This window comes from Salvia hispanica, chromosome 4 (genome assembly GCF_023119035.1).
Source record: "Salvia hispanica cultivar TCC Black 2014 chromosome 4, UniMelb_Shisp_WGS_1.0, whole genome shotgun sequence".
Classification (NCBI taxonomy): domain Eukaryota; kingdom Viridiplantae; phylum Streptophyta; class Magnoliopsida; order Lamiales; family Lamiaceae; genus Salvia; species Salvia hispanica.
Window position 1 is genome coordinate 15,042,687 of NC_062968.1, and position 12,771 is coordinate 15,055,457.

At 34.2% G+C, this 12,771-nt stretch overlaps 1 protein-coding gene and 1 pseudogene across 2 annotated transcripts; one reads left to right on the forward strand and one right to left on the reverse strand.

Moving 5' to 3' along the window:
* LOC125219747 overlaps positions 1 to 949 on the forward strand; it is a 3,023-nt pseudogene extending 2,074 nt beyond the window's left edge.
* Positions 950 to 4,534: 3,585 nt separating this feature from the next.
* On the reverse strand, positions 4,535 to 12,505 carry LOC125223063 (uncharacterized aarF domain-containing protein kinase At1g71810, chloroplastic). 2 transcript variants are annotated; one of them, XM_048126023.1, is made up of 21 exons: positions 12,110 to 12,505; positions 11,881 to 11,925; positions 11,633 to 11,671; positions 11,087 to 11,257; positions 10,806 to 10,958; positions 10,541 to 10,576; positions 10,180 to 10,223; positions 9,609 to 9,699; positions 9,221 to 9,262; positions 9,026 to 9,134; positions 7,822 to 7,936; positions 7,689 to 7,738; positions 7,476 to 7,554; positions 7,163 to 7,213; positions 6,888 to 7,029; positions 6,732 to 6,776; positions 6,043 to 6,084; positions 5,852 to 5,893; positions 5,357 to 5,521; positions 5,129 to 5,233; positions 4,535 to 4,896 (listed from the first exon to the last, which is right to left on the reverse strand). In XM_048126023.1, exons 1-21 carry the CDS (start codon positions 12,443 to 12,445, stop codon positions 4,792 to 4,794), a joined length of 2,007 nt encoding a protein of 668 aa, XP_047981980.1. In that variant the 5' UTR covers positions 12,446 to 12,505; the 3' UTR covers positions 4,535 to 4,791. The 2 variants fall into 2 exon arrangements, with proteins under 2 accessions (XP_047981980.1, XP_047981979.1); XM_048126022.1 differs by having other exon boundaries at positions 5,983 to 6,084; positions 12,110 to 12,502.
* Positions 12,506 to 12,771: the final 266 nt, after the last annotated feature.

A 12,771-nucleotide genomic window follows, 5' to 3' on the forward strand; every position in this document is an offset into this window, starting at 1 on the left:
ACTGAAGCAATTTTTGAGCAGCTACAGAAGCATCGATGGCTTTATACATTTTGATCTGCTACAGAAATGTCTGTGACTATACATTTTAATCTTCTCTAAATGCATCTACATTTTTATCTTCTCTAAATGCATCTATTTCTATTCATTATGTGCTGCTACAGTGGAATTATATGTTCATTAAGCTGCTGGAAAAACATCTGTGGCTTTGTGTATTTTGTCACTACTTTCCTATTGTTCACTCTTTGATTCTACTTAATCTAAAAATGAGCTCTTGGTCAGATGGATGGTATGGGAAGACCATGTCATCTTCAAGATGGTGAAAACTCCAAATTATGCCCAAGTGGAAAGTGGGGGAGTTTGAGCCAGCTTCAAGAGCTCTTTTTGTGTTTAGATTGTATACTAATAGTAATGGATTTTGGCATGTTTAGGTGTTTCACATCAAAATCCAAATTATGGTTCCGTAAATCATTCTGTGGGAGCAGATCAAAGTGGAAGAGGCAAACAGGATGATGGTGGTACAGACTCATTGTTCTCATCTGCTCTCTGGTCCTTTGTGGAGTCTATACCAACAAGTCCTGCTTCAGCTTCTGAATGTGCTTTGGTAAATAAGGTGTTCGAACGAATGTCTAGCTTCAGTAAAGTAAGAATGAATGGCAAGAACTTAAATGTGGCTGCAGGTAATGCCAATGCAAAATCTGGCAAATCGAGAACTGGTCCTGTCTTTTTGTCTTTGTTAGGATTGATGTGTGCTATCCTATGGATGGTGATATTAACCTAACTGATTGATGAATAACACTATTATGTGTATATGTTACTTGTAGAGAGTTTTTAGTCCGATGCCTTGCCGGATCATCATTGGAAATATGAAGGCAGTTTTGAGTTCCAATAGCATTCTTTGCATTTACTGTAACTAGAATCATCTACAGAGGGAGAGGCACATTTCATTTTATGAATTTGGTGTCGCATTAAGCATGTGTTGTGTAGTAATATGACGAAACTGGAACATAGTTATTATGATCACAAAACATTTATAGTTACATTTATATTCGTGTATGGGAATGCTTAGTTGGATATCGAGCAGCATTTAATGACATAATGCACTTCATTTAGGGCATGATCACTCTATAAGATTTAGCCAATTCTTGGTCCATTTCTAAGAAATCTGGGCTTCACCTTCCACTTTTTAATTCTTGGAAGCCTAAGCTAAAATGGCCAGCTCGCACTGCTCATGCGAATTGGACGAGAATTCAAATCTTTGAGATTTATTTATGCATTGATTTGTCTACCAAGAATTGGTGCTGATTTTTCACATTTGCCTTTGCTTTCCACCTCATCATCTTCTAACTCACGCAGAATTGGTGTTAATTTTGTCGCTCAACCTTTTTTGATTAGATCAAATTCAGAAATCAGGGCTACTGTTTGGCTCATATTTAAGTTCAAAACATGTAAATTGAACAAAGTGGCCGAGAATTAATGTGGGCCATAGTGCACATAGTGCATCATTTCTTTGAAAAATTTAATTCTTCGAGTTTTTAGAATTGGAATTCTTATAGGGTGAACACGCTAGAGGTGATAGTTTTCAAGTTGCACACACAAATGTAGTTATTTTATCTCTGGCATTTATTGTTCATTTGGAGACATTCAAATTTGTAATGATCATATATTGCACATTTAGAGAGTGATCAATTGCTAACTCATCATTTAATTGTTAACTACAACTAATTTAAGGCCATAGAATTTTAGAAAACGTGTGGTCTACAATTTGCCACGTGTAATTTTCATTTTTATTAATTAAATCGAAAAAGATAAAAAAAACTCCAAATTAGGGTTTTGGATAAAAATGTCAATATAGTGTTTCGAAAATATATTTGAGAATGTCAACACAATGCTTTAAGAATGTTAACCCATTGTTTATATTGACATTCTGCTTATATTATATTAACATATTTTATATAGTATATTGACATTTATGCTGTACGAAAAAATTTAAAATTTTCGATTTTTTTTTCAAATTTTGACGTCGGAACATATGCATGTAGTATATCGTTGGAATCCTTGTAAAATTATCTTTAATTTGATATATGTTATATGAATTTAAAGTTTTGGGTTTCTTTTAAAAGTTAGTTATAACTAATGTTGTAGTTAATTGACATTAAAACCCCTATTGATATTTTTTGGAATTAATCCTATGGCCTTATTGACGTTTTTTTTTGATCGTATTGACATTTCGGGGTTGATGATCTAGACCTTTAATTTGAATATCTAATGGCTCTTATTTAGTTGTAGTTAGCAATATAACCCTCTCCTTGCCCCTCTCGTATAGATTTAGGAGTATATGTTAAATTCTTTTGTTAATTATTTAGATTTCTTATTTGCTTCTGCATTATGATTTATATGAGTAGTTATTTATTGATAGGGATATTAGTTAAGTTCAGAATTTGCATCTGATTTAAATAGCACGCTAAATTAAAAGGGTTAGACTTGAAATTTTCCAACCCTATAAAATTTTAGTTCGATTAACTCATTCCAAATTAGGGATGATCCAAAAACCCTCCAAGCGTATCTTTTTTCTATTCTTTTGTTTTTTTTACAATTGGTTGGAATCCTTCAATTTATATACAATGTACATGTATTAAATTTTTACTAATATAATAGATAAATGAATTGGAAAATTTAAGTTTATTATAAGATATATTTTGAATTTTATAATATATTTTGAATTTACTAAAATGAGTTTATATATATTTTTTTTTAATTATATGAAACTTAAATTAGGGTTTTTAATTTGTCTAGATCAACTAAATCATTCAACAACTCAAAATTTGTCAAGTGTTATATATTTTGATCAATTGCTAACTTTCTTAAGTTGCTAACTCATCAACGCAGTGTATTAAAAATGTCAATACGGTGACATTAAAATGTCAACACATAATTTTGTTGAACTTCAATATAATGTGTTGATATCATGTGTTGACATTTTGATGTCACCGTGTTGACATTTTTAATACACTATATTGATGAGTTAACAATTAAATAGTTAGCAATATAACGCATCTGATATCAATTATACTAGTAGTAGTTAACCGTGTTTGAATTTAAACATGTATATTTTTAAATTTCTCCAATTAAATATTGAGATTCTATAAATATAAATATGTTTTCTCATTAAGAATCGGAGATATCATGCATATTGTTTTGGAGAATTTGCTAGGATGACGATTGACGTGTGATCTGCTTAGCATTCCTATAACAATAGTATTAGAATCTTCGTTTAATATTTTGCATACGTTTTAACTAAAACATATATAATATAGTGTTAATTAGAATTAGACAAAATGAGTATATTAAAGTTTAATAGTACTATATATTTTTGTAGATGGTAAAGAATCTAAAGAATACAAGGTACAAGCATCAAGTTGACGTTCCAAATATTATCGATGTAGAAGAAGAACGTTATTGAAGAATACGAGCTACAAGCATCAAGTTGAGGTTCCAAATATTATCGATGTAGAAGAAGAATGTTACTGAAGAATAAGAGCTACAAGCCTACATGCATCAAGTAGAAGTTCCAAATATTATCGATGTAGAAGAATTAAAAATGTTATTCAAGTGATTAAATTCAGTATGAGATAATTTGATTCAAGACCAATTTATTGTTGAATGATTCATTATTAGTTTTATGTTATGTAATCTCGATTTTGTTTTAAAAAAAATGTCTAGTTTGAAGTTTATGCTGGTCAGTCATATCATTTACTATATGTTTTAACTTCAGGATATATTTGTATATGAAAAATATAAGATCCTTAAGATTAAAAATTAAATATATACATTGATAGTTAGCAAGATTAGTTCATTGAGCTAGGTCGAAACTTGAAAGTTAAGTTGATTTAAAATTTAAACTCAATTTGCCCCGGTTCAAGTAGTGTTGACTAAAAAGTTAATGGATTAGTTTGATTAATATCTCTAGTCATTGATAGGTTTCACATTTTAGTTTGTATGAGTAATAATTTTTACCTTATAATCAAATATACGGAGTAACTTGTTAGGCTTTAGCTTCATTAAGTCATGTTCTTTTAATAAGTTTAGGAACACGTTGAGTCAGGTTGTTTTATAGTAGGATAGAATTGCCTGAAAAACATAAACGCTGAGGCAAGAGCTACGAACCAAAATGAAATTTGATGTAGTATATGGATTGTTTTCCTTCGATTGCAGGTGGATATGATCATGGACAATAAATATTTTATAAACCCCATCAACAAGAGTCGAAGTTGTTTACTACACGTCTCTTGAAGATTCAAATAAAATTTGCTATTTCGCAATATAAAAATCAATCATCAAATTTTGACTTTACTTCCTAACATGTTCAATTCCTTTTTTGCTTTTGTTTTCTTCGTGAAGAACAGCTGTATTAGTACTATGATATTATGATTAGAACACTGCAAACTTTAGTACTTCTTTGTTTTGATGGTTGTGTTCATTCATAATATTGCATGCTACCTTAACACAAATATTCAGACCACCACAGATATCCCACTTTAGATCAATAATTCTACATTAAATAGTTTGAACTATGAATATCTACGCTTCCACCGAAAATATCATTTACACAACAGCAGGATGAATCCACTAAAGAAAAAGATTTGAATGAATAAAAAGTGGCCAATTAATTACACACAAGGGAATCAAGACCAATTGCTATTGTATGTTTTTCCAGTTGAGTTGTGTGCTTCTCTCCATCTCATCACAAGGCAGGTAGTAGCTGATGTGAAACACACAACTTTGAGATTCAATTTATAGGAATGCACGTTTTAACGTCCTGGCAGCAATGCGCGAGACTAGTTTTCCAGCCAGATCTGCTGGCAGTCTTAGCAATTGTTGCTGTGAATCTTGAGGGAGCTGAAAGAGTTTATAGAGAGTGAGGGAGAAATTAGAAAGAAAGAATACTCGGATGCTGTTAAAAAGTAAACATTGGAGAATCATCCAGCCTTGATGCAAAAGCACTAATTCTCTAATATGTTACTGTTAAAAAGTATCTATCATCTGTGTGAGAAAAAGATATGAAAGGGCTTCTTTCTGTAGGCCCCTAGCTAAAACCTAGTTGAGAATATATTTGATGCATGACTCCTACCTCAGAAATTGCAGAGAAAAGAACTGGCAGCATTTCCTGAGCAGATTTCGATCCATAAGGGAGCAGTGCTGCTCCATCTGACGGTTGTTTCTGAATGTTTACTCCCTGCCACGAGAATTCAGCGATTCATAAAGTTTACTGCCAGTTACTTATTTTTCATCATCATAGTTAAGCCACAACTAGTGTCATTTGGACTGGGGAAGCAAAAGAAAAGTCTTTGGAACAAACCGCTGCAGAAGTTTCAATTCGTTGCAGCTCTGAAATTAATAGCGTAAGGCGTCTCAGTGTTTGCAGATTGTTGATATCTTCATCAGTCATGGAAGTCGAACTTGGCCTGAAGGGTAGGTTTGCCGTAAGTGAGTCCAAGGTCGCTAATCCAAGTGCATCCAAGCCCTGTGTGATCACAATTATTAACAAGTTGTAAGTTGCAGAAAAAAGATAGGCCTAAAAACATTAGTACGGACATGCAATGCAACAGGACTGAGAGTATTATAATCTTTAACATAAAAATTATCTATAGTTTGCTAGAATGATTAATTTTGCCTCACCCAGACAAAACGGGTTACAATGAAAAAGTCGGCATGCACATGCAAATTTAACCTTGTAAGAGGGGTTGTTGTCAAATAATAGAAACCTTCCCGGTTCTGTGGACTTTGATTTCTTTGATTCAAAAACTAACATGACATGAAAATACATCTATGAAGTCCAGTTTCAAGATCTAACCTTAGCAAGTTCATCAAGAAGTATTTCTCTCACGAATGTTCCCTGCGCGTGAATGGAATGGAGTTTAGAATTCTTATAAATAATCTACTTTCTACATTTCTCTAATAACAACAAATAGAAGATAATATTACCGTCTCATCCAAAGTAAAAGAAATAACTTGCTTGATCATCTTTTTAGAGTTGTCTTCTACCTGTTCTTCAACCAAAGCTCTTTCTGTCCTGGCACGCAGTGACTGTGTCAAAGGAAATCTTTGATCAAAAACTGTCTACCAGTAATCTTCTTAGTTCCTAAGGAATTTATTCCATTGGGTTTCAAACGCACAAATACTATGACTACCCGAAACTAGACAGCTTAAAACATTTTGATCAATACAAGATTTATGCTATCAATTTTGCATACAGATTGCACTATTTTCTTCAGTGTGAGAATAATTAAGTTTGAGCACCCTTCTATGAGAGGATCGTAACTGAGGTCACTGAGAGACAATCCCAAGTGATAAAGGCCTCTTAAGAGCTATATGAATGGCTTGGTGACCACTTTAATATTAGCTAACTGAAAGAAAATAAAGCAAATGATGTAGATGCTTATAATGATTACTGATTGACCATGAAGCCAAATGCAAATTTACTCAAATATTATCTTAAATGGATCTCCACAACTTGTCGAGTGGTTCTAATAATACTGAATTAGGGTAACAGCAGAGTTTCCAAACACAAAAATCATAAACAACAAAATAAGGGTACAGCAGACTAATCTTATGCATAAACGAGACATGAGGGCGCAAGGTAAATTCACTTCCCACGGATTTCTTATTAAACCAAAGGAATAGTGAAGAGAGGACACTATGACGAGTAAAATAGTAAAGACATGTTATCTCACCTCTGATAAGAGAGACTCCAGTCGATCAATTCTGAACACACCATCCTAGTTAGAGAAACTTGAAGTCAGTATCTTGATTTGATCAACAGTGACTTCCAGCTCACACAAAGTAGTTAGTAAAGAGCTCTGAAAGATAGATTTTGGCAATTGGTATACCTTGTAAAGAAGAGTTTGCAATGAAGAATTCAATTTCGCTGAGCTTCCAGTAAGCACTTTTCTGGCAATCCAAGGGTAAGTATTGCCCAGAACTTTGTAATCTGGATCAGAGCTAATGGCAATTCCTTCCAAAACAGCCAGGCTGGAGCACCCAAAAAGTTGAAACAGAAAGCGTTAAGTTGAATCCACATGACTAGAAGAAATATAGTTATCTTGAAACAGTAATATATTCTCAGAATCATAGAATAACAACAGTCAAAATATAAAAAAGCGACCTTCTAATGACAAGCGAGAAATAAGATGGAATCCTGAACTTGTATTTGTACCTGCAGCCATAACAGAAAACACAATATGATAAAATAGAATATACTCCAAAAACATGAAGAATGACTAATCAAATCTTTAAATAAGGTGTCAGGATAAGGTTATTCAGTATGCTGATGCGCATAAGTACATTTGTATCTGATCACCATCAATTATAATCACAATTTAACGAAGTTAGTCAGAAAGCATCCTGGAGTTGGAAACAAAAAAAAATATGGAAATATTTAGTTGAAGCCTAGAAGGTGAAGATGTCAGGATTCATACATGGTGAATCCCAAATCTCCAAGAAGATCTCCAAAGCTTATGTTGCGAACTCCTTTGTCAACAGCACCTCGAAAGACACCTACATATCATTTCACATCACAGGAACTGAAACAATTATCAGATGGATAATGAGCAAGAACAAGAAGAAAGACAATGAATTTAAAACAGAGCACTGCAGTAGCAAGTATACTGCATCTTAGGGTCAAAGAGGACCTGTTAATGCTTTTGTAACTTCTTCCTTGTCAGCTGTAGGTGGAAGAAGCCTGTTGAATTATGTTTTGGCATCAATATATACTCAATAAGAAGCATAGTAGCAACTTAATGCAGACCAGGATAGTCAAAGTACCCAAGAGTTACAAAGTCTACTGCAAGTGCATCGTAATCACGGTTAACAAGGTGGAGACAAGCTTCGATAAAGCCATCACGAAGTTCTTCTCTGAATTCACCCATCATTCCAAAGTCTGAGGAGTATGTTATATCTTTCAGAAACCAATGAATTCTACGGCATTGAAATGCAACTACAAACACTAATATAGTAGGCTCAGAGACTATTAGAAGACATAACATTAGGCTGGCACATTCAAGACAAAGTTGTTTTCTGGCGAGTTGCTCAAAACCTTGTTTAAATGAACAATATTGCTTCAGAAATTATATTCTCAAAAAATAGAATTTTAGCAGACCTAGGCCGTAGCATTGATTGATATCAGTAGTCTCTTCTTCTTATCTTTGAAGGGAAGTTGATTTCCTCAAAAATCATTTCAGTGATACATAAGATATCTTGTATTTGTGTTCTTTAAGTGATAAATCTTTTGGACTCCCGATTAAACCTCAGCAGAGTCCATCCAGGTACTACATTTATTTGCATGGAAATTATGTAGGAGAATATTAAACTACTTAAAGTTAGTCATGGATAATTTTATGCAATCATTTTTTGAAGAAGTCAAGGATCGAACATAAGAAGTTACTCCCTCCGTCCCTGAAAAGTATGAACATTTGGTTCGGCATGGATTTTGATGCATAATTGGTAATGTAAGAGAGAGATAGAAAGAAAAAGTTTTTAAACAATTATTAGTTGAGAATGGGTCCCACCTCATTAAAGAGAAAGAAGTTTCCAAATAGAAAGTTCATACTTTTCAGGGACAGATTAAAAAGGAAAGAGTTCATATTTTTCGGGGACGGAGAATGTGCAGGGAGCTTCACCAGTAAGTATAATTGCAGATTTGAAGGCCTTATCACTTATCCAACTGGAAAATGAGTTTGGAGCATATATAAAAAACATAAGGTCATGAGCATTTTGCCTGAGCGTGTATGTGGTAAGTGCAAGTTGTAAAGATGTAAACTAAGAAATGAATTCAACTTATCAGCTGGATATGTTTAAGTATAAAGATATATTTCTGCATTCCAGATATCCACCATAGAGAAGGACGACTTCTAAATAATGACATCTAATTTTCATTAAATGTTGCAAGTTGGCAGCCCATTGTTTCATATTAAGTTGCACCTCATCTTCTTGATATGCATAAGATGCAAAAACTGTGCAGAAAAAGTACCTAGGTATGCTAGTTTCCCATCGTATGTGCGAAGCAGGTTGCCAGGATGCGGATCAGCGTGATAAAACCCAAACTCTAAAAGTTGATTGAATGAACAATAGACCCCCACCTGTTGGCCATCAATAAAGCAACTAGTTGTACTGAAGTCTATTCAGATAAATAGCAGAGCATACTGCAACTAGTTTCAAGAATAACCTGAATCATGTAAAGATCCTTCACTTCCGCTAGCTTTTGACCCTGCATGATGCAAGATGATCCATAAACATGGTTTTCTCATAAAAAAGAACAACATTTATATTTATAAAATATCACTCTCATCATCGATTTGATTGAACACTTTCTTATACCGCATACCACAGAAATGATATACTGAGGAAAACTCGTAGACAAAGTTCCTGATATCATGTTAATAAACTGATGAGAATAATAAGTAGAATGAAGAAAGTCCTTTGCAGATGTCGAAATGCATTCAATAACTGGATCATTAAACAGATTAAATAGCTTTCAGTTTGATATTTTGATTGTTTTTACCTTTAAATGCCCTAGGTAAATATATATTCACATAAACAAAAATAAAAATTACCTCAACCCATTCCATGGTAAGAACCCTGCCAGTTGTTTGCTCAACATACATTTCAGGAACCACAACATCATTTATGCTGCCGTATAACTGTCTGATCAAGTAGCAAATATTAGAAATCCTTCTTTAAAAGAGCCTTCTGATATCACAGAACAGTAGAATAAATGAAAATGATGTTTGAACAAATAAATGGAATCAACAAGCATGCAGAATATGGATCATAACTAAATAATCATCATATATCTTCTCAGAAAATTCATTATAGAGCTTTGTCTACTAGATGAGCAAAAGAATCATGTTCTGTGATTCACTGCTCATAACATTAGCTTCCACTAGAACTAACAGAAGTTCAAGGACAACTTAGATTGAAACGAGTTCTAATTTTGGTAGCATTCATCAATCATTAAACATTCTTCTTGATTCACTGCTCACAACATTAGCAGATCATCAAATACTCATTGAACAAAAGGATTATTTTTAGGAACCAAACATCGTCAGTCCAACCAATAAGAGAGACCTGTGTCACTGGAAGCTAACTAAACGTGCTGGTATAACAACAAAAAAATTGACTTACCTAAACTTTACTCCATTTTTTGCTTCTTGGATGTAATTCATCTCCTGCATTCAATTGGATTACCTGTATTCAATATCAAGCACTAAGAAGAAGTGTTGACTAGAACATCAAGAGATGCTCAACCAAGAATAAGGTGTTATCAACTACAATCAATAAAATCAAACGTCAATAATAACTGTGTTTTCTAGAGATAATCGCAACCAATACAGTCAAACAGCCAATGAAGTTGATTTTTTTCTGTATGGTTGTGCAATATTAAGTTTTATCATGCCGACATGTGCAATAGCCAAGGAAGTTCCTTCTGGACTGCAGCATATACCAAGACTCAAAATTCAGTGAAGAAGTGAAAAAAGTAGAATACCCGGAAAAGGCTTGTTGCCCATTCGTCAACCACTGACTGCAAAACGGTTATCAGGTATTAGTTAGATATAATCCACGGAAAGGTGTATGAACTATAAGGAGATATATGATAGAGAACAGATACAAATTTTTCAGTCACTGAACCTTTTGAAGGCTTTAAATAAGCTGGCATCTTAAGTAAAACTAGAAAATGAAGATAAGGACTTCCCGTGTTTAAGTGACATAAATTGTGTCAGAAATCATATTTGAGATTATTTCCATATTACCTGAAGGTCTGTGTTAAATCTTCCTACTCGCTTTATAACCCCTGCCAAGAAACGCAAGATCAGTATGTCCAATGAGATTGCAGCTCTAACTCCAGGCCTCTGCACTTTTATGGCAACTACCTTCCCACTTGATCGAAGCCTTGCTTGATAAACCTTCTCCCAAGTATCAAAATTGTTTTTTGGAAAATATCAGTTGACCTCAAACTTTAATATTGTGATGCGTTTTACATAAGTCAATAAATAGGATATATTATAAATTATTCTGATCATAAGTTGAAGACCTGTCCAAGTGATGCTGCTGCCACAGGCTCAGGTGAGATTTCTGAAAATAGTACATCTATTGGCAATCCAAGTTCTTGTTCTATTATATCAAATGCAACTGCTGTGGAAAATGGTGTAATTCGATCTTGTAAGAGTGAAAGCTCATCCAAATATGTGGGTGGTATCAAATCCTGTAAGAAAGCGATAGTCATAGGAAGTTGTAGATGCCTAATAATCACTCTCAAGTAAGACAATGATAGTAGCAATCTACTAGTTAGTAGAGCTCCATTTAGCAGCACAAGAACTTCAATCTAGAAATTGGTTGGAGCCTTTATGAATGGTAGAATGTAAATTGACTAAATACTGACTTATTTATGTTTTTCTTATATTAAAACCTGAAGAAATTTAGGTACCATGTTTGAAATTTTAAGCTTCGAAAATATTCACATTCAAGAGATAATGGGAAAATTGTAAATCTATTAAGAAACAAAAGATCCAGTGCAAATACATGAGTCACAATTCACATAGGATAACAAAAATAACTATTTAAAGCACGCAGAACTTACTGGTCGAGACGAAATGGCCTGAGCTATCTTGATATAAGCCTACACAAAAGGGCAAGGTTGCATGTTAGATAACTAGCCACATAAATCCGATGCATCATCAAATGGACTTCCAAAAGTGGAAATTAATATGGAAGGTCTCTGCTCCTCATCTTATAGCAGTCCAAATATTATTTAGTGAGTACCAGACTTGCATGCATTTTGCTAGTAAGTATAAAATTTACAACAATAGAATTCCCAGGAACATATACCGGGCCAAGTTGTACTAATATCTTCCTCAATTCAGCAGCTCTGACCTACAATCCAGAAAAACCCAGATAAATTGCACAATGTTGCGAAAACAGATTCAGTTAGTGTTCCAATAGAAAGTGAATAGACCAAAAGCAAAAATACAAGGCAACAACAAAAAATAACAATCAACGAGTAGTGAAAATAAATTCAATTATCCGTTTGACGCATTCGAAATAGAAAATCAGAAACCTCGAACATGACGTCCGCGCGCTCGGTGATACGGTCGTAATAGCGGAGGGCGAACCAGCGGCCGAGAGTGGTAGCGGTCTGCAGCAAGCGGCGGAGGAGAATCAGAGGCTTCTTCTGATATATGGCGGCGATTTTGGATATTTTGTATTCATTCAGTGATTCGGCTTCAGATGAGCTGAGCTGGAAAAGGTAGCCGGAGTATTGCGTGAAGGCGTCGACTTCATTCGTCGCGGCAACCAGGTGGCGCCGAAGCGGCGTACTGAGGCGCGAATGGCGGGCGGAGGCGAAATTGAGAGGCGGAAACGAGGGCGGCAATGGAGGAGGGACGAGCAGCATTTCTGATTTCTGATTTCTGAAACTGAATTGAATTTGATGCAAACCGTTGGTGATTATTGGCCTCTATTTAAATATACGTATTATCTGATAATAATATCAATATATGAATGCCACAAGAGTTGGATATACGTTATGTTATAAACTAATTAAATCTGCCGCAAAATTGAATGGTATAGCCTGCCACGCCAAACAAAGTGTTCCTTTAAGTTCATCAAACTTTTAACACTTTTTTAAACAAAGTAAAATTGTCGAATATTATTTACAGTATTTAATTAATTATTTTCTTTTAAGATTCAAGGAATTGCGATTCCGGAGAGATTGATCTA